Source organism: Bombina bombina, chromosome 5 (genome assembly GCF_027579735.1).
Source record: "Bombina bombina isolate aBomBom1 chromosome 5, aBomBom1.pri, whole genome shotgun sequence".
Lineage (NCBI taxonomy): Eukaryota > Metazoa > Chordata > Amphibia > Anura > Bombinatoridae > Bombina > Bombina bombina.
This window is the reverse complement of record NC_069503.1, coordinates 432,203,818-432,227,146: the sequence shown is the minus strand read 5'-3', so window position 1 is coordinate 432,227,146 and position 23,329 is coordinate 432,203,818. Positions and strand designations below refer to the sequence as shown.

General features: G+C 35.9%; 1 protein-coding gene across 3 annotated transcripts in view; it reads left to right on the top strand.

Moving 5' to 3' along the window:
* LOC128660438 (collagen alpha-1(VI) chain-like) overlaps positions 1 to 23,329 on the top strand; it is a 303,740-nt gene that overhangs the window by 35,059 nt on the left and 245,352 nt on the right. For 2 of the 3 annotated variants that reach the window (XR_008402529.1, XM_053714284.1), the window contains exon 3: positions 4,879 to 4,996. Coding sequence is in view for 2 of the 3 variants with exons in the window: in XM_053714284.1 (XP_053570259.1) it covers positions 4,909 to 4,996 (88 nt within the window). In the remaining variant the exon portion in view is untranslated. The remainder of the gene's footprint in view (positions 1 to 4,878; positions 4,997 to 23,329) is intronic. The other variant, XM_053714285.1, reaches the window with a different exon arrangement.

Below are 23,329 nucleotides of genomic sequence, written 5' to 3'. Positions count from 1 at the left end.
GAGATAAAAGTAGAACAGTGGAACACACTAGTAAACTATACCAAGGCTTACATAAACCATGAGCAGTTCATTTAAGTGCACTTGTGCATACATAGATATTCATGCATCCAGTCCCGGACAAGACAATCACCCCTCATAAACAGAGTCTTATATACAGTTCTCCTTACTGAGCAGTGGAATACATGAGATACATGAGAGTGGAAGCTAATAGTAAGAAACAGTCAATAGCGCTATACACTCAGCAGCTAGTAGCTGCGCAGCTCCAAAGTCTAGAGCTCTTACACCTTTCAGATGTCAGCGTCATACGCTGTTCAGCATATAGCTGTTTGACTCACCAGCTCAGCATGTAACTCGCCACCTCAGCATATGTTCCGTCTCCTTTTGTCGGCTCCTCAGTGTACTTGGGGGTCGGGAGGGTATCGGTAAAAGGCTTCCAACCCAAACAGGAGAGCTCTTTATTCCTCCTCCTAGTTTAATTTAAAGTTAGGGGGTTAGGTTTAGGGGTTAATAGTTTAATTTAGTGTGTCGTGATGTGAGGGGATGGGGGTTTAGGGGTTAATAGGTTTATTATAGTATTTGCGATGTGGGGATGTCAGATTAGGGGTTAATAGGATTATTTCGTGTTGGCGATGTGGGGGGTCAGCGGATTAGGGGTTAATACTTTATTTTAGTGTTGACGATGTGGGTGGGCGGCGGATTATGGGTTAATAGGTTAATTATAGCATTTGTGATGTAGGGATGGTGGTTTAGGGGTTAATAGGTAGTTTATCGGTGTTAGTGTACTTTGTAACATTTTTGTTTTGCAAAATCCATAACTACTGGTCTTTTTTAGCAGAATGGATCATGGTGGTATAAGATGTAACATAGCGTAATAGCCGGACTGCACAACCTGTAATACGAGTGACCTGAAAATTCCACACTCAAAAGCCAATTTTTGAGTGCGGAATGGAGAGTTGCGGTATATGCTAAAATGCTAGAGGTATAGCCATACCGTCGCGACTTGTAATATGGGTGAGATGAATATTCCACTTGCAAATACCAATTTTTCAGCCATATAACCGTACCGCAAAACTTGTAATTTAGGTGAATGTGAGCTCTCTGCTAGATAAAAGTTCTCAATGGAGGGTGTTTTAAAAAATATTACGCTCAATACAAAGCAAATTACATTGTTTTCCATGCACTGTACCTTTAATGTGTTGTAATTTTCATATGCACAGGTTTTCCTTTCAAATAATTAGTGTTTTGAGTATTTTGGTGAAAACTCATCACTTTTTAACTGGCAAGAAAAAACAGTAAGAACTGCCCCAATGGACCAGCCAAAAAGCAAATTATATAACCTATGTTTTCAAAATCCTGCAATTCAAATAGCTGGCTTAAGCAATATGCAGCATTTTCAAAACCAAGGATACAGAATTTGCTTTTTGTCCTCTCTAGGGAACATGAGACATAGCACAATTGTTACACAAAGCTAAGAAGTGTTTTATGCCCCTTTAATATTATTGCAACTGGAATGTGATTTAGTTCATCATTTATTTAACATATCAATATATATATTTATACATATGCATATATATATATATATTATTTTGTAATGCCTTATATGAGCATTTATTAGTGCCCTACACATTCAGCTAGATTATGAGTTTTGCGTTATGGCTCATAACGCTGCTGTTTCACTACCGCTGCTATTACAGGTGTTGTAGGTATAGCTGTACCGCACACCTTTTTGGCCGTAACGCAACGTAATTACCGCACCTTTCAAAAAGTCCTATTTCAATGGGACTTCCATAGCGCCGGTAATACGAGTTTTGCCTGGGAGGCCAAAAAGTGAGCAGTAAACTCTATGCCGACAAGATCCGTACCGCCATCTAAAGTCAGTAGTTATGAGTTTCATGCTACAAAGCTGTAGCATAAAACTCATAACTAAAGTGTTACAAAGTACACTAACACCCATAAACTACCTATTAACCCCTAAACTGAGGCCCTCCCACATCGCAAAAACTAAAATAAAATTATTAACCCCTAATCTGCCACTCCGGACATTGCCGCCACTATAATAAACATATTAACCCCTAAACCGCTGCACTCCCACATTGCAAACACTAGTTAAATATTATTAACCCCTAATCTGCTGCCCCCAATGTCGTTGTCACCAACATACATTTTTTAACCCCTAATCTGCCACCCCAACAACGCCGCCACCACTATACTAAAGTTATTAACCCCTAAACCTCTGGCCTCCCACATCAATAACACTAAATAAATATATTAACCCCTAACCCTAACACCCCTAACTTTAATATAACTAAAATAAATTAAAATAAAACTTACTATTCTTACCTAAATAATTCCTATTTAAAACTAAATACTTACCTATAAAATAAACCCTAAGCTAGCTACAATATAACTAATAGTTACATTGTAACTATCTTAGGTTTTATTTTTATTTCACAGCTAAGTTAGGTAGACTAGTTAGTAAATAGTTATTAACTATTTACTAACTATCTAGTTAAAATAAATAAAAATGTACCTGTAAAATAAAACCTAACCTAAGTTACACTAACACCTAACATTACACTAAAATTAAATAAATTACATTAATTTAATAAAATTAACTAAATTACAAAAAAAATAAACACTAAATTACACAATATAAAAAACAAATTATCAAATATTTAAACTAATTACACCTAATCTAATAGCCCTATCAAAATAAAAAAGCCCCCCCCCCCCAAATAAAAAACCCCTAGCCTACACTAAAATGCCAATACCCCTTAAAAGGGCCTTTTGTGGGGCATTGCCCCAAAGAAATCAGCTCTTTTACCTGTAAAAATAAAATACAACCCCCCAACAGTAAAACCCACCACCCACACAACCAACCCCCCAAAAAACAAAAACCTAAGCTCCCCAGTGCCCTGAAAAGGGCATTTGGATGGGCATTGTCCTTAAAAGGTTATTTAGCTCTTTTTCTGTGCCCAAAACCCTAATCTAAAAATAAAACCCACCCAATAAATCCTTAATAAAACCTAACACTAACCCCCGAAGTTCCACTTACAGTTTTTGAAGACCGGACATCCATCCTCATTAAGCTGGGAGAAGTCTTCATTCAAGCGGGCAGAAGTCTTCAACGAAGCCGGGAGAAGTCTTCATCCAAGCGGCAAGAAGTGGTCCTCAAGGCAGGCAGAAGTCTTCATCCAGACGGCATCTTCTATCTTCATCCTTCCGATGCGGAGAGACTCCATCTTCAAGACATCCGGCGCGGAGCATCCTCTTCTTTCGCTGGCTATTCAAGAATGGAGTTTCCTTTAAATGACGTCATCCAAGATGGTGTCCTTTGAATTCCGATTGGCTGATAGAATTCTATTAGCCAATCGGAATTAAAGGGTAAAAAATCCTATTGGCTGATGCAATCAGCCAATAGGATTGAGCTTCAATGTGAAATACTTGTGCAATGTAATGCCGACAGTATTTAGCAATGCCGAGCGCACATGATTCGCTACAGCGAATCATGTCCACTCAGTCTTTAATAAATTGACCCCTTAGAATCTTTTAAAGATTTTTGTTTTGCATTAGTTTTAATTTGAAAATATGGAGTTTAAAGGGATATGGACCAAACATTTTCATTCATGATTTAAATAGAGAATGCAATTTTAAAGAACTTTTATACTAAGATATACTTCTATTATAATTTTTTCTTAGTTTTCTATAGGGCGTATGCTTAAAGGGACAGTAAAGACATCTGTGATTTAGACAGAGCATACAATTTTAAGCAACTTTCCAATTTACTTCTATTATTTAATTTGCTTCCGTCTCTTGTTATCCTTCTATCTATCTATCTATCTATCTATCTATCTATTGGGTTCTTGTAAAGCGCGGCTATTCACCCATAAGGGTCTTTGCTGAATGGTTTATCAAGGTAAGCTCAGGAGCAGCAAAGAACATAGGTTCTAGCTGCTGATTGGTGGCTGCATAAATATACCTATTGTCATTGGCTCACCCATGTGTTCAGTTAGAAACCAGTAGTGCATTGCTGCTCTTTCAAGAAATGACACCCAGAGAATTAAAGGGACACTCAGGTTTTATTAAATGTTCATGATTCAGATACAGCATGTAATTTTAAACAACTTTCCAATTTACTTCCATTAAAAAAAATGTGCACAGTCTTTTATATTTACACTTTTTTTGAGTCACCAACTCCTACTGAGCATGTGCAAGAACTCGGACTATACGTATATGCATTTGTGATTGGCTGATTGCTATCACATGGTACAGGGGGGGGGTGGAAATATACATAACTTTGAAATGTGTTAGAAAAGAATCTACTACTCATTTGAAATTCAGAGTAAATGCTATTGTATTGTCTTGTTATCTTGCATTTGTTGATTATGCAAATCTGCTGTGTTTACTGGTCCTTTAAGCAAATTTCATAATAGAAGTAAACTGGAAAGTTGTTTAAAATTGTATGTTCTACATAAATAATGAAAGAAATTTTTTGGGTTTAATGTCCCTTTAATTTCCGGCCCATTTCTGGAGCACTGTATAGCAGCAGGTTATCCATTTGCAAGAGCAGTAGATGCATTGTAGTGCTCCAGATGCCTACCTAGGTATCTCTTCAACACAGAATATCATGACAACAAAGTAAATTTGATAATATAAGTAAACTGGAAACTTAGTATGTTCTGTCTAAATCACAAAAGAAAGGTTTTGGGTTTCATATCCCTTTAAATCAGGGGGGGGGGGAGCCTATAATAGTAAAAAATGATATGCTCTTAAAATGTCTTTCTCTCTTTTTATTTCCTAAACATATGCATATGATATCATTTGTGATTTAAAGTTAATACAACGTTATTAATCACTAACAACCCTGTTTTGTTGCAGCAGGTGGTAAGACTACTTCATGGCACTACAATGAATCAATATTTAAAGCTAGTTCTTCTTTTTATGATTTTGGAGCAGACTAATTCCATTCCTCAATCCAACAGGACAAAGCTACACGGTAAGAAATTGTACAGATGCATTTGTTGAGAAATCCCACATGTGGCCACCAGAGAAACATTACCATACAGGCTTAAAGCAAATGTGACAAACACATATGATTTGCCATTTCAGTGAATTTAACATTCTTTTGATCACATAACAGAGTCTTACATCATTTACTGTGCTGGCAAAAACCTATGGTAATTGCTGTCACCCTATCTGGAGAAGCCAGTCAACCCAAATCCTTTGCATAATCATGCTGTCAAAAGTAGATGCATGAGTCTCTTTTTCATAGAATTTCAAAGAACAGTTTGAAAAGCATGGGCATCTGCATAAAACATTTTTTTTGGGGGGGGGCAAAAAATATATAAAACATTGCAAACAAAATATCAGTGGAAACCAGCAGCGGGTATGAAAAGAGTGACCATGTAGGTGCTTATGCTTTAATATATAGAGCAAAATGTTTGGGGGTTATATGTCTGCTCATGCCTCTCCTACTGACACCTATATGTAAAAGTATGGGTGAACAACTTTACACTGATGGTTTGTGTGTCTTATGAAAAAAAACATATTACTGAGAACCTGCACTTTTCAACATGTGTGTCTTAATGAGAAATTGTTTGTACCTTATAGAGAAAATGTGCACTTGCCAGTCTATGCGTAGTATAGAAAGTATGTGACTGTATGTGCTTCTGCTCATGCATATCCCCGCTAGACTTCGGCTTTTGTGCATTGGGTTGCACACGTATTACAATTTCACTCGCATACTAAACCGACACCTACAAAAAGACTAACTTCAAATATTATCACCCTGTTAACGAATTCCCCCATACATGTCATAGAAGAATGTTCTATTTATGTTCTATTTACTCTGAAATACATATATATTTTGGTAAAATATATATCTATATGCCTTTGAGACTGCGGACATAAATCCGCCGATCCTATACGATTGGGTTGATTGACACCCCTGCTAGTGGGCAAATGGCCGCGAATCTGCAGGGGGCGGCATTGTGCAAGCAGTTCATCAGAATACGCTGTTGGCATTCAGCTATGTCTGTCTGACATGATACACTACAGCGTATCATGTCGGACAGACATTGATAAATCGGCCCCTTAATGCTATTTGCGAACATCTCTATAGCGGCATCACAGCTGCACTCCCGTCAGACAGGCCACATCAGCCGGTATATATATATATATATATATATATATATATATATATATATATTTATATATATGGATGATTATATATAGGTATAGCTATATACTGATATACTGTATATATAAATATATAGAAATATCTATTTAAAAATACTTAGAACATATTTACATTAAATACATAGTTAAATACTTTATTAAATATGAATATTGCATAAATATGGTTTTACATGTTTACAGCTACTTGACTGCAAAGGGCTCCAGTGCACACACACACACACACACACACATATATATATATATATAGTCAGAGACACTAGTGAAGCATCATGTCACACTCACATGATATCAGTTCAGGCAGTGGTAGGTCAACTTTTTTTATTAAAAAAAAATATTTTTTCTTAAGCTGCGCCCCCACCCTTGGGGGCCCAGTCGCAATTGCGACCTCTGCACCCCCTGTAGTTTCGCCCCTGGTTAAAGTCCTTTTTTTTACATCTGAGACCTTATATCTTTTTCAACTTTATTTTTTATGTGTTTTGTGCCAACCCCTTTTTGCTTGCGCGGAACAGTTAGCGCACCACTCATAATGTAGCCAAAAGTGTGTGCCAAACAGCATTTGTGCTTTGCTGAGGGTGTGTGCATGGCAACATTTCCTTGGTGTGTGTTTGCTATACAAAGAGTGTGTGCCTGTCAACATGTCCATTGTAGAGAGTGGGAGGTTGGCATAATTTGTTCCTGCCAGTGTGTGCCTAACAGTGCGAGAATGCATCATGCAACTTGTGCCTTGCCTAGGGAGAATGCATCATACAATGTGTGCCTTACAGGAAGCATAGATATGATTGAGAGAACACCCAGTCTTATAGAGTTTGCTTGATAGAATGTTCATCACAGAGTTGGTTTGTACATGGGGCATGTGTGCCTTACCTGCCAGTGTGTGTTTCACGGAGACAGTACACATAACAGAGTCTGAACAAACAAGCAAAAGGGCTTTTAAGTAACCTATAATATAATACTTTATAATAATTGAACTCATCAGAAATAATTTGCAACTTAGAAGACATTTTAAACCAGTGGTAATGTATACAGAAGTTCACCTCTATAGAGTAATCTCAAGGAGGCAAACTTTATAAGAGTTTTTATTACTTTAACTTTAGCTCCAACAGCAACATCAATGTCTTCATTTTGTAATATTTTCATCATCTGTGTGTGAAGTCACCATTTTCAATTGACAATGAAGTGCAAGATGATGCACACATACCTTTTTTATTATTATTATTATTATTATTAGTATTATTAGTATTATTATTATTAGTATTATTTGTATTATTTTTATGCTTCATCTAATATAATAAAAAACAAATAAATTAGAGCAGTGCTATTGTAGCAGAAATATTGCAGTTTCCATTTGAAATCTCATTTCCGGGAGGCAGCTCAGGCAGAGTAACAGCTGACATATATTAAATCCAGAGCATTTACTGGAAATCAGAGTATTGAAAAAAACTCTCATTAGTGATTTGATATAGAGAATAAAGTATTTTTCTAAGTAAAAATATCCCCCAGTACATTCCATTTCAGTATACAACATAACTTCTCAGTTACTAATTACTACCCACCTTTTTGACATAAAATCTGTTTGGGAAAAGTAAAAGCTATCTGGCTAAGGCTGAATTTGTACAAACTGCTTCTGCACACTATTCATCAGACTCTTTCTACATAGCTCTGTCTAACAATTACATCACACACTTAAAAAAGTACAGTTTAAACAGTTAAAGTACAGTTACATTCATAATAACACAATCTTATTAAAAAATAATAATAATTAAATACATAAAAAGCTATAAGGGCCCATATATATATATATATATATATATATATATATATATATATATATATATATATATACAGTGAGTGCAGAATTATTAGGCAAGTTGTATTTTTGAGGATTAATTTTATTATTGAACAACAACCATGTTCTCAATTAACCCAAAAAACTCATTAATATCAAAGCTGAATAGTTTTGGAAGTAGTTTTTAGTTTGTTTTTAGTTATAGCTATTTTAGGGGGATATCTGTGTGTGCAGGTGACTATTACTGTGCATAATTATTAGGCAACTTAACAAAAAACAAATATATACCCATTTCAATTATTTATTTTTACCTGTGAAACCAATATAACATCTCAACATTCACAAATATACATTTCTGACATTCAAAAACAAAACAAAAACAAATCAGTGACCAATATAGCCACCTTTCTTTGCAAGGACACTCAAAAGCCTGCCATCCATGGATTCTGTCAGTGTTTTGATCTGTTCACCATCAACATTGCGTGCAGCAGCAACCACAGCCTCCCAGACACTGTTCAGAGAGGTGTACTGTTTTCCCTCCTTGTAAATCTCACATTTGATGATGGACCACTGGTTCTCAATGGGGTTCAGATCAGGTGAACAATGAGGCCATGTCATTAGATTTTCTTCTTTTATACCCTTTCTTGCCAGCCACGCTGTGGAGTACTTGGACGCGTGTGATGGAGCATTGTCCTGCATGAAAATCATGTTTTTCTTGAAGGATGCAGACTTCTTCCTGTACCACTGCTTGAAGAAGGTGTCTTCCAGAAACTGGCAGTAGGACTGGGAGTTGAGCTTGACTCCATCCTCAACCCGAAAAGGCCCCACAAGCTCATCTTTGATGATACCAGCCCAAACCAGTACTCCACCTCCACCTTGCTGGCGTCTGAGTCGGACTGGAGCTCTCTGCCCTTTACCAATCCAGCCACGGGCCCATCCATCTGGCCCATCAAGACTCACTCTCATTTCATCAGTCCATAAAACCTTAGAAAAATCAGTCTTGAGATATTTCTTGGCCCAGTCTTGACGTTTCAGCTTGTGTGTCTTTTTCAGTGGTGGTCGTCTTTCAGCCTTTCTTACCTTGGCCATGTCTCTGAGTATTGCACACCTTGTGCTTTTGGGCACTCCAGTGATGTTGCAGCTCTGAAATATGGCCAAACTAGTGGCAAGTGGCATCTTGGCAGCTGCACGCTTGACTTTTCTCAGTTCATGGGCAGTTATTTTGCGCCTTGGTTTTTCCACACGCTTCTTGCGACCCTGTTGACTATTTTGAATGAAACGCTTGATTGTTCGATTATCACGCTTCAGAAGCTTTGCAATTTTAAGAGTGCTGCATCCCTCTGCAAGATATCTCACTATTTTTGACTTTTCTGAGCCTGTAAAGTCCTTCTTTTGACCCATTTTGCCAAAGGAAAGGAAGTTGCCTAATAATTATGCACACCTGATATAGGGTGTTGATGTCATTAGACCACACCCCTTCTCATTACAGAGATGCACATCACCTAATATGCTTAATTGGTAGTAGGCTTTCGAGCCTATACAGCTTGGAGTAAGACAACATGCATAAAGAGGATGATGTGGTCAAAATACTCATTTGCCTAATAATTCTGCACTCCCTGTATATATATATATATATATATATATATATATATATATATATATATATATATATGTGTGTGTGTGTGTGTGTGTGTATACATGTTTTATGTATTTATATGTGTTGATATGTATTTGCAGACATACTGTATATACATATCTAGACATATATATAAGTGCACTGGAGACCTTTGCAGTCAAGTAGCTGAAAACATGAAAAATCATATTCTGAATATATTTCTGTAATATTCATATTTAATAAAGTGTTTAACTATGTATTTACGGTAAATATTTCACATTCCAATGTTCTTTACAGGTGGCAATATGTTTATACGTAGATATTCCTTTGTATATCTGTATATATTTATACCTATAAATAATTATGTATATATAGGTATAGATATATATTGTACCAAAATACAATCAGATATATGTAAAAATATGTATTTATGAATAAATATAAAATATTCTGCTGTGTTTCTCAACATTGGGATTTGAAATATTAATATTTTCGGGTTAGTGCACTTGAGAAAATGCGAGTAAAGTGTTAGGGTTTTTTCCACTTTTGACTTCTGTGGGGGAATATGTTAATGCAGTCACGATGTTCAAACTTCGTATTTTTGCGAGTGTTAGTTTAGCGCAAAATTGAAAAGGTTTTAATTTCAACTTGCAATACGCACAGTACTCAAAATAAAAAAAACTTTAATTTCAAGCGAAGTGAACAGGAGCAATAAATAGCACTCCAGTCATTTTCTAACCCATAATATATAGTGAAACTGGGTTTTAATACTTATAAAAAGTTCATATTTTTATGTAATACAGGTTTATAAAGCACAAGAGATAGGGGAAAAGAGTCTAACATATTTCTCATTTCCCATCCTTTCAGACATTGTTGAAAGTTCCGGCTAAAAAATGAAATAAAAATGTAATAGATAATCTTTCATATGAGAGGTATGAGGACTCCTATAGTACACAAATAATTAATAATAATGGGCAAAATTACAAGTTTTGCGGTACAGCTATACCGCTAAAAAATTGGCCTTTGCGTATGGAGTGGCAGGTCTCCCGTATTACAAGTTGCGCAAATACGGCTATAACGCTAGTGTTTTAGCCTGTACTGCAACTCTCCATTCCACGCTCAATATATGGCTTTTGAGTGTGGAATTTTCAGGTCACCCGTATTACAGGTTGTGCGGTCCGGCTATTACGCTAGAGTTATGGCTTATACTGCAATGATCCATTCTGCGATCAAAAACCAGTAGTTATGGATTTTGTGAAACAAAAATGTTTCACAAAACTCATAACAAAAGTGTTACAAAGTACACAAACACCCATAAACTACCTATTATATAATAAACCTATTAACCCCTAATCCGCCACCCACCCACATCACCAACACTAAATTAAATTATTTACCCCTTGTCAGTATATTTATGAAAATCTTAGTAGTGCTATCCAAATAATATATAAGTTTATGGCAGGGTTATAAACGCAATCTTAAAATAATTTTCCTTAAAAATTGAAACCCTAATCAACCATGCATCTACTAGACCATACAATTAATATAAATATCTGAATTCTTTTATTTAGTTAATATCCATAAACATATTGAAGTATATTCGCAATAAAAGGAAATGAAACAAAATTTATATGCGTTAAAACCAACTCTTAAGATATGCTATCCTTCTTACAAAACCCAGAAAGATATACCTTCACAATTCAGCCTTTTATTTATTTAACACAATGGGACTAAAAACCTTTAACATCCAAGCAATACAATTCTAAACAGGGTTTATAAAACAATAGGATAATATATATATTCTGCTATTTAACTGCAATTTATCCTAATATAAAATTAACTGACAATATCAGAACTTGCATAGATGAGTTACTTGGTCACTCAGACGTAGATTTAAACAACAATACAATATATAGGCTGTGACTAGCAATTTGAAATACAATATACACTTCTGAATTATTATTATATATTTGCATAGATAAACAATTTAGGATTGGGATTAGTATAACAATACATAGGCTATGAAATGCTAACTTGAAATATTTCCTTAACTCTGCTAAGTACAGCAATAATAAATGTTTACTTTAAATGCTTGCATACAAACAGGCAGGCTAAGAGCTATTTAAGGTTATATAATACAATCTAAAAGCCCAATTTGTTCTTTCCAATTCAAAAATTGTAATTTTACTGTAGTGGCTATGCTTATGACTTATCTTACAAAAAAAAAAAAACTTGTATACATCACCCAAATAAACAGCAATCCAGTTCCCAATGTTTTGCAACAGATCCAATTCACACCTCATATAAAATAAGTGTAATTTCAATGGAATAGGAGAAATATGGCCCACTTTGTTTTTGTAGTTTGACTGTGTCCCACGCAAAACAGTTTCAGTCAGTTCAAAAACTGTAGCCAGTCCCTTTTTTTCCTTCTGTATACACTATATATTGTAATCATTGGTGTGAAATATGGGTGGCCCTTCAAAACCTTGTCCCTCTATTGGATAACTGGATATCCCATTTCCAACAGCCAAAAATCTTTCTGGCTGTAGTTCTCTCGTGGCAACACCGGGTGGCATCACAAACAGACACAGCAACATTTGAAACAACTTAAATCACTATTTCTATGAAATGGTTATTCATTTTATCATAATTTACTGCAACAACTATTCACAATATTTGTTTTGGATAAGTTATATCTTAATTAATTTTCTGATCATTTTGATATGAAACATCAAATACATCTAGCATTATATTAAAATAACTTATATTTCATAGTTATATCACATCAAATATATATCTCATAGTCATATCACATCAAAGTAACTTCCATATTTTCATCTCACTATATTTTAAAAGATGTATGTGAAACTTTATAAACATTTATTTGCACGTTTGTATGATATGACTTAATTCATTTCATGCGGCATTCCGTCTCTTTCTAAGTGCATAGATTGATGCTCATGACCAATGGTTGTCTGCAATAAAAATAGAAATAATTATTAGAGATGATCCAAGCATTAATATGTGTATGGTCCATAAGTATTTATTTATATTCTTAAAAACACAGAGGCTAAGTAAGATCTTTTATGTTTTCAAAACATATATATCATTTCTATGTATATCTGAATTTATTTCCTATATAAATATCCCCTGCAGCAATTATCTATTTAATACAATGTGCTTAATTTCAATATATATATCATGAACCATTCTAAACATACATGGAAAACTGGCATTGTTCCCCTTGCAAAATGTATTTAATTTTATTTGTGTCACCTTCCCCCAAGATGGGGGTTTTGCAGTACGTCTTCAAATAGAGATTCAGTGAGATAGAACTGTTGTATCACACGTGTCAAATTCCAAAGGGGTCCTTGAACACATTCTTTTCTCACCTCACCAAATGTTCTGAAGTTATAAAAATCTGCATATATAGTCAAATGAATAGGGTCACTGAGCTATTTCCTTTAGAAAAGAAATGTTTGTGTGTTTTACACTACAGGGGTCGTGCTTCAAAAAGGCTCTACTGATCGTCAATCCTGATAGACGTGTATTAGAAGCTGTGTTCAACAAACTCATGTTCAATTAATCCTGAGGTCTCATCTAACATATACAGTGTATAAAATATACATATATATATATATATATATATATATATGTACACATATGTAATATTCATCATAATATTCATATACTCTGACATAAATCCCCCTTCCAACTTCAAATAGATGTAGGACACATGTATTTGAATTGGCTTAAAGTCAGTGGTATTTGATGAGGATCAACCGTATACCTCATAGACAGTCTCTTATGAAGAAAGTTTGTTATTTTGAGCTTTCATGTTTATCAGTTAGGCATCTTTAAATTACAGTATGTCTTTAGTGCATTTGGGGATATGACACTTCATTCTCCCTCTATGACTTGTAGTTGGGATCTGGGATGACATGCCCGCAATTGATTGATATGTACCCATTTATCTATGAAACCTTCATTTTTGGGGATCCGTATTTTATAGGCCACTGGAGATATTTTGTCAGTAATGACAAAAGGACCTTTCCATGAGGGAAGAAATTTCTTCTCCCTAACCTGATCTCTTCCAAAGTTATAAAGATAAACGTTATCATTTATTTCATATTCCTTTTTGGATGTTTTGAGATCATAATAGGTTTTAGTGGCAGTTGCGGCTCTTTCTAAATTCCTTTGAGCAAATGCAAAGGCATATTGCAGGTGCTTTCTTAGGTTTTCCACATATTGATGTGTATTGGCAGCATTTATCAAGTTTTGGTCTGATGTACGGTACAGCAGATGCTGAGGTAGAACCATTCTTCTACCAGTCATCAGTTCAAAAGGTGACATCTTGGTAGCACTACTTGGAGTTGCTCTTAATGCCATTAAGACTAGAGGTAGTTTTACATCCCAGTCTTTACCTGTTTCACTCACAAACTTTTTGAGGATTTTAACAATAGACTGGTTGTAACGCTCTACACCACCACTTGAGGCAGCTCTATAAGCAATATGGAGCTTTCTTTTAACCCCTAGTATTTTCCACATTTTTGTCATTACTTCGCTAGTGAAGTGGGTCCCCCGATCTGATTCAATTCTTTGGGGCAAACCAAATCTGGAAAATACATGGTTGATGAGCAACGCTGCACATGTTTCAGCACTATTGTTAGGTGCACTAATGCACTCTACCCATTTAGTGAACAGGCATGTTACGTTAACATGTATTTGTTACCTCTTGATGATCTTGTTACCGGGCCAATAAAATCAATTTGTATATCTGACCATGGCATTACCATCCCCCTTTTCTGCAATGGCGCTCTATGCGTTGGTGCAGTGGGTTGGAACTGTGGGCAGATTAAACACCCTTGACAGTAGGTTTGAACATCTTTCAACATGTGTGGCCAAAAAGCATAATCACGCAATATTTCATACGTGAGTTTGGCACCGCGATGACCAGATGTGGGAGCATCATGGGCATGTTGAAGCATTAGACCTCTGAACTTGGTGGGTACTACCCACTGCTGGATGCCAGTTTTGGAGGTTCTAATTAACAAACCATCCTGTAATTTGAATTGTGATTTAGATTTTATTAAGATTCTCAGATCTTCTTTGCCAATACAATCATCTTTTGAGATGGGGTTGCTTTCAGGATCTTCTATGTGTTTATAGAAGATGCCTACAATGGGGTCTTCTTTTTGACTAGTGATCAGGTCCTCACTAGGAGAATCCTGACTCCATTGTACCAAGTTAGGCTCACTCTGCTGTTTTGCCTGGTTTCTGGTAATGGCTTCTACCTGAATTGCACCCATTAAGTGGTCAATATTAATGAGGTCTCCAGTTATGGCTCCTTGTTTGGCTAGTGAATCCTCAAGGTCATTGCCTTCCTTATCAGGACCTAGAACTCTGGAATGACCCTTGGTCTTTTTCCAGTGTATGGTTAAGTCATTGGATACTACCAGATTATCAATCTCGCAGAACAACTTGCCATGCTTGACTGGTTTGTTATTGCTTTTCTGCATGCCATTTCTTTTCCAAGTTGGCAGGTATTCAACAAAACTGTCACGCACATAATTTGAGTCAGTTATGATCACAAATTCATGAATACCATGTTCAATAGCCATTTCAATGGTTTTGAAAACAGCAGTGAGTTCTGCAACTTGACTGGATCTTGGTCCAATGTTGAAACCTATAGATATATTTGGGAATCCATTTGCCCCCGTTATACCAATGCCAGCGACTAATCTGCGCTCATTATCAATAGTGGCATGGTAAGAACAACCATCAACATATACCCAAGGTAATGTTTGACAATGGTCCTCATTGTACATTTTATATGGGGAAAGCAATTGTTCTTCCAGAAAATCATCTTCTGATAATCCTTCCCCAGGATCTCTAGCAGTACAGTCGTGGAGCTCAGCAAGCCCCTGTGCGACTGGGTTCTTTTTATTCTGCTTGTAGCGAATTTCTAATGGCCGGCCTTGCAAGGAAAGAGTCCACGCTGTTATGCGGCTATTAGATAAATTCCCATCTCTTATTCTCTCACTTTGCAAATATAGCAAAGGCTGGTGGGCCGTTTCTACAATAATTTTCTCGCCCTGTATATAGCTGCGGAAATTTTGTAGAGCCCATACAGTAGATAAGAGGGCTTTTTCGCAATCGTTAAACTTTATTTCTACTGGGGATAGATTTTTGCTCGCATAAGCAATGGCTTTGTTCAAATTATCATGCTTTTGGTATAAAACAGCACTCATGCTTATATCTGTGTAACCCGTCTCTAAGAAGAAAGGTTTACCACCTTCAGGGTACGCTAAGCAAGGTGCTTGAGTGAGTTTTCTCTTCAGCTCTCTGATGGCTGTCTCTTGAGACTCACTCCAGTGCCATTTCACATCTTTCTTTAGAAGAAGTAGTAGTGGTTTAGCTAATTCCGCATAATTATCAATGAATTTGCGAGAATAATTTGTCATACCCAGGAATTATCTCAATTCCTTTAAGTTAGTTGGGTTTTTAGAATTCACTATAGCTTCCACCTTTTTCTTTTGGGGATTTAGTCCGTCAGAGGTAACTTCATGTCCCAAGAAGTTTACACGAGTACGGCACCATTGAGCTTTTTGCAGGGATAATTTGACACCTGCCCTTTTAAGTTGGCTGAGGACGTGTTTAAGCTCTGCGATGTGTTTTTCAAAATCTGTGCTTTTGATTAAAACATCATCAACATAAGATAAGGTCCCCCTTTCCAGTGCGTCAGGCATGGCCTTATGCATGAATACAGCAAATTCATGTCCAGAATTTATGTATCCAAATGGAAGTCTCTGGAATGCATACTGAACCTTTTGGAAGGAGAATGCTAGCTTATATTGGTCCTCTTCATGTACCTTTATGGTCCAATATCCCTGTGCACAATCAATGGCAGTGAATATTTTGGATCCCTGCATTTGTGCTAGGCATTGGTCAATGTATGGTACAGGCCAGCCAGACATGTATACTCGTTTGTTTAGCTGTCTTAAGTCAGCACACAAACGCCATTGTCCATTGGGCTTAAGGACACCTAGAATAGGATTATTATAAGAGCTGTGCACCTGTCTGATAATACCTCTTTCTTCCAAATGCCTTATGATCTCTGCAAGAGAATCATATGAGGCTAAGGGAAGTCTGTATTGTTTGACAAATACAGGTGGCGCATTAGGATCTGTTTGTATCCTTGCAATGTGCAAGTCTGTAGTACCACAGTCATAAGAATCCTTAGCGAAAATATCCTTGTATTCCATTAGGAGTTCTCGCAGCTGTTGGCGTTCATCATCGCTGGAACAGCCATTAGCTAAGGATATTTGCTCTTCGACTATTTGCTGAAATCCTGGAAAGATTTCAGGCTGTCCTATTTCATAGGCTTCTTCCAACCTAGAGGTGAGATCCCCTTGATTATAGTTTACATTGCTCCCATGACTCTGGGTATTGGGGTAATCTTGCTGTTATATTGCTGAATATTAAATAGACCCTCTGGCATAGATGCAAAGGATTGTTCTATTAATTGTTCTTCAGTTAAGTATCCTTCAGGTATTAGCCCAATTACATTATTCTGAAATCCAAAAGTGTAATAACTTGATTCCAGTGCATATCCTATGGTAGTTCCCTTGGATAATGTTATATCCTGTGGGGTCATGTTATGCACAACAATATGTATTGGAACAGTTCCAATATTCACCATAGGAGTGTAGGTTACTGTGACACCCAGATTTTGTATTCTATGGGAGAGGCAAATCAGTGTTTCAGAAGTTTTTAATTTCTGACCTCTCTTTACCTGTAAGGGTAAAAGAAATTTATCAGCCCCAGCAGGAATTATAACATCGCTAGATACCTGCATATTCACAGCATATGGCAATTGCTGGTTTGATTTCAGGGCTGCATTTTCATCCTGAAATACTTCAGGGTCCCCCTTTAACCTGCTCCAGAGGCAAGAATTAATCAAATCTATTTGTATGGCATATCTATGTAAGATATCATTGCCAATGTATATTTGATTATGGGGAGTATTTAAAACTAAAAACAGGTGCTTCACTGACTTATTACCGATAGAGATAGATAATAAGCACTTAGCTGTGATGTTATAGCTTTCAGACCTGTCATCCAGGCCGTTGACACTGTGGTCTTGGGGAGAAAGATATTTAATCACTTTAGGTTCAGCTATTTGCGCTAATAAACCTTCGCTTATATAGCTAGCTTCCTGTTTTAAGTTTATTTTAGCATACTTGGTTTTACCAAGGTCATGTACTTGTATAGGGATAAATAGATCCTCTTTAACTCTCTCAATCCCTGTGAGGTATTGAGTGTGGCCTCCCCCCTTAGGGATTTTATGATCCCCCTTGTGGAGTGCTATGGTTAATACATCGCCATCTAGGGAAATATTCGCTATCTTTCCAGGCGATATTTTAAAAGTATTACCATCAGAGCCACTAAAAGGAGTCTGATCATCTATTTGTAGGATAGTGATTTCAGGTACAGAGTTATTCCTGAAATGAATCTCCACAGCATCTGGTTTCTCTTCTACCACGTGACAGCTATGTCGGGCGCGAGATATACCAGATTTTTCATAATTGATAGGCCGTTTAACTTGTGACCAAATTATATTATTTATGCAATCAATTATGGTGCTTAATCGCTTCAGGAGATCACTACCAATAATTAAACGATCAGTTGGCAGATCCACTATAATGACAGGGTGTCTTATGACCCTGTTCCCCAATTTAAATTTTAACCATGCAGTACCGTAAACTTTTAGGGAGTCACCCCCAACACCTATTAGAGAACCGTCAAATACTCTTATTTCAGGTTTGTGGGGTGTTAGCTCATTTAGCTGTGTGTAGAACCTGTGGGATAAGATAGTCGCCTGTGACCCAGTGTCAATTAATCCCCTGATAGGGTTGGAGACTGAATCTTGCAGCTCAACTAATACATAATATCTTCCTGCAGTTTCTACCATTTCACACATAAAATTGGCATTGTCACACATCTGTGGGCTTCGCCGCGTGTTACCTGAATTCGCCGTGTCATTCGATGCAGAGGAATCTTCATACCTACCTGTTTCCCCTATGGCAAGGTCAGCTGGGTTCTTGTGTACTGCATCTGTGGAAATAATGTTAAGAGAACACTGCAGAGGAAAAGTTTGGTTAATTTTTCCCGGCTGATGTCGCTCATTGTCACAGCTAATTTGTCCGTTTCCGGTCTGTGGGGAGATAACATGATTAGTATCATTAATATTTATTACTACATTTTGTATATCTCTCCCCTCCCCTTCAGGTGATACTGCAGTATTTATGACTGTGCCTGTGGTCCACTGCTGACCACTGGCTGTACCCCTAAAAAAAGTATTGTTCGGTTGCTGAGCCGTAGATTTTTGACTCATATTAGCGATTTGTTCGCTCAACCGATTTAATTGGGTAAACAGCATATCTACCTGATTGTACAAGTTACCTCTACCCCTGGGCCTATCTCTTGGTGCCCCATTGTACTGATTCCTGGACCATTGGGTTCCCTCAGAATCAGGGCCACTATTTCTATTCTGGCGTGGTTGCCCCTGGGGTTCAGCTTGTTCAGCATTAGTACTTTGGGGAGCATTATATACCTGGGGTGTCTGGTTACCCTGAGAATATCTTCGCCGTCTATTGTATCTACCCTTGCGCGGATACCAATTATTTGGTGAGTATTCTCTTTGTGAGTAATTATTCACCTGATTATGTCCCCCACTTTGGTTATAGTCTCCCTGCGCCTCAACCTGTGTAGGGGGAGGGGCAGAATTAAACCTCTGTGGAGATGGCCTGTTTTGACTGGCCACCTCTGCATAAGTCCTCTTGTTAGACTCCAAATTGAGGGGGCTAGGTAACACCCTAGTTTCTGCCACAATTTTGGGTTTTGACTCCTTTTTAACCCCCTGCTCACTGGACTGCTGAATAAAGTATAACTTCGTACTCTCTTTGATCAGCCATTCCAATGAGCAGTCCTCATCAAAATCTCTAGCTAAGTTGATTTTGATGGGTGTAGGCAATGCTTCAAAAAATAAATTTACAAATTCTGAGCCATCAAATCTGGGATTATCTTCAGCCATACTGTACGCATTTTTCAATACAGAAAGGAATTCGATTGGACTCTGATTCGCACGACACTTTAAACCATATACCGCTATTTTCGCAGCAGTTTTAGTGCGATATTGCCCGAATTCTTTTCTGCATTGTCATTTTACCCCATTCCAGGAATGAATATTCATATCCTTTAGTGAAGCAAAGAATTTGTGATGCTTACTGTCAAATACCCAAGGCAGAAATTCAATTTTCAATTTCTCACTTGTAACATTCATTATAGCTAACGCATTTTCAAAAGCCTGTAAATGATCAATTACAGATGTTGTTCCCTTATTGGAGAATATGGGTACTGCGCGTTGTACGAAGGTGATTATTTTATGGGAATCATAGACTTTATCAGACTTATTTTGGGATTCTCTGTTAGATTTCCCTCCCCCGCATCAGCTGCGCTACAGCTGTCCTCTGGATTTACATCCTGAGGGGATTGTCTATTTGGGAAATCTACTTCTGACCCGTTAGGGGTCATTTGTCTATGTTGTTCTATATATTTTCGTACCTCGTCCCTGACGCGTTCGCTAAAGGAGTTAGCATTATCTGTATTATTCTCATTGCTAATATAGGGGTTTTCATTATGGCGATATGACCTTTTTAAATCGCTTAATTCTCTCTGGCTTTGCGCAAGCTGTTTATTTAAATCTTGTATCTGTGCGATTAAGTCTGTATTCTGCTTATCTAAGGCTGTTAGGTTTTGGGCAAATTCATCCATTTTATTTTTGGCTATTTTTAAACCCTCTTCGCGTCTGCGCGAGGAACGAATACTATTTTCTAGCTCCTGTATTTGCAATAGTTTGTCTGTGACACAAAACGACATTTCGTCAATTATGCATATTAAAAGGGGCCAGGATTTTAGTATTAGTTCGTCTCGCTTTATGGGAGCTTTGCATTGATTAATCATTAATAATTCCTGGAAGAATTCATTCTCTTCATTCCACATATTATTATTAACGGTAATATTTTTAGCCCTAGTTTCAAGCGTATCCATAAAATCATTTAATTCACCCGCAATATTAAACTTCCCTTTAAGGTAACTTAAGATATCTTTCTTAAGGACCTGACCTTTAGTAATAGGTATGGTTATGGGACCAATTTCATTGCTATGTATAGAATTAAATGAGTCACTTCTGGCTACAGACATTATTATATTGGTTTAGTACTTAGTTAAACTAAAACGCTAATACAATTTTTGCCAATAAAAAGAGAGAAGGAAAAATTTTATATTTCAAAAAAAAATATTATTAATTTTGAAATATGAAAAATTAATATTCCGAAATATGAAAAATTAATATTTTTGATTAACTTTGAAAATATGAAAAATCAATATTTTTTATTAATTTTGAAATATGAAAAATTAATATTTTTATTAATTTTTCAAAATTAATCTTTAATAATATTTCAAGATATTAATGTCAATCTCGAAATATGAAAATTAATATTTCAACCCTTCAAAAAAATTATATCTTCAAAATATTAATATCGAAATATGAATTTTTTTTTATTTTTTTTTTTTCTCTTTTATAATAATTTCTATTTACTTACAAATATATTATATCAATTATGATGGATATTATTAAATTTCAGAACAGTGCCTCCAATTATTATGTCAGTATATTTATGAAAATCTTAGTAGTGCTATCCAAATAATATATAAGTTTATGGCAGGGTTATAAACGCAATCTTAAAATAATTTTCCTTAAAAATTGAAACCCTAATCAACCATGCATCTACTAGACCACACAATTAATATAAATATCTGAATTCTTTTATTTAGTTAATATCCATAAACATATTGAAGTATATTCGCAATAAAAGGAAATGAAACAAAATTTATATGCGTTAAAACCAACTCTTAAGATATGCTATCCTTCTTACAAAACCCAGAAAGATATACCTTCACAATTCAGCCTTTTATTTATTTAACACAATGGGACTAAAAACCTTTAACATCCAAGCAATACAATTCTAAACAGGGTTTATAAAACAATAGGATAATATATATATTCTGCTATTTAACTGCAATTTATCCTAATATAAAATTAACTGACAATATCAGAACTTGCATAGATGAGTTACTTGGTCACTCAGACGTAGATTTAAACAACAATACAATATATAGGCTGTGACTAGCAATTTGAAATACAATATACACTTCTGAATTATTATTATATATTTGCATAGATAAACAATTTAGGATTGGGATTAGTATAACAATACATAGGCTATGAAATGCTAACTTGAAATATTTCCTTAACTCTGCTAAGTACAGCAATAATAAATGTTTACTTTAAATGCTTGCATACAAACAGGCAGGCTAAGAGCTATTTAAGGTTATATAATACAATCTAAAAGCCCAATTTGTTCTTTCCAATTCAAAAATTGTAATTTTACTGTAGTGGCTATGCTTATGACTTATCTTACAAAAAAAAAAAAACTTGTATACATCACCCAAATAAACAGCAATCCAGTTCCCAATGTTTTGCAACAGATCCAATTCACACCTCATATAAAATAAGTGTAATTTCAATGGAATAGGAGAAATATGGCCCACTTTGTTTTTGTAGTTTGACTGTGTCCCACGCAAAACAGTTTCAGTCAGTTCAAAAACTGTAGCCAGTCCCTTTTTTCCTTCTGTATACACTATATATTGTAATCATTGGTGTGAAATATGGGTGGCCCTTCGAAACCTTGTCCCTCTATTGGATAACTGGATATCCCATTTCCAACAGCCAAAAATCTTTCTGGCTGTAGTTCTCTCGTGGCAACACCGGGTGGCATCACAAACAGACACAGCAACATTTGAAACAACTTAAATCACTATTTCTATGAAATGGTTATTCATTTTATCATAATTTACTGCAACAACTATTCACAATATTTGTTTTGGATAAGTTATATCTTAATTAATTTTCTGATAATTTTGATATGAAACATCAAATACATCTAGCATTATATTAAAATAACTTATATTTCATAGTTATATCACATCAAATATATATCTCATAGTCATATCACATCAAAGTAACTTCCATATTTTCATCTCACTATATTTTAAAAGATGTATGTGAAACTTTATAAACATTTATTTGCACGTTTGTATGATATGACTTAATTCATTTCATGCGGCATTCCGTCTCTTTCTAAGTGCATAGATTGATGCTCATGACCAATGGTTGTCTGCAATAAAAATAGAAATAATTATTAGAGATGATCCAAGCATTAATATGTGTATGGTCCATAAGTATTTATTTATATTCTTAAAAACACAGAGGCTAAGTAAGATCTTTTATGTTTTCAAAACATATATATCATTTCTATGTATATCTGAATTTATTTCCTATATAAATATCCCCTGCAGCAATTATCTATTTAATACAATGTGCTTAATTTCAATATATATATCATGAACCATTCTAAACATACATGGAAAACTGGCATTGTTCCCCTTGCAAAATGTATTTAATTTTATTTGTGTCACCTTCCCCCAAGATGGGGGTTTTGCAGTACGTCTTCAAATAGAGATTCAGTGAGATAGAACTGTTGTATCACACGTGTCAAATTCCAAAGGGGTCCTTGAACACATTCTTTTCTCACCTCACCAAATGT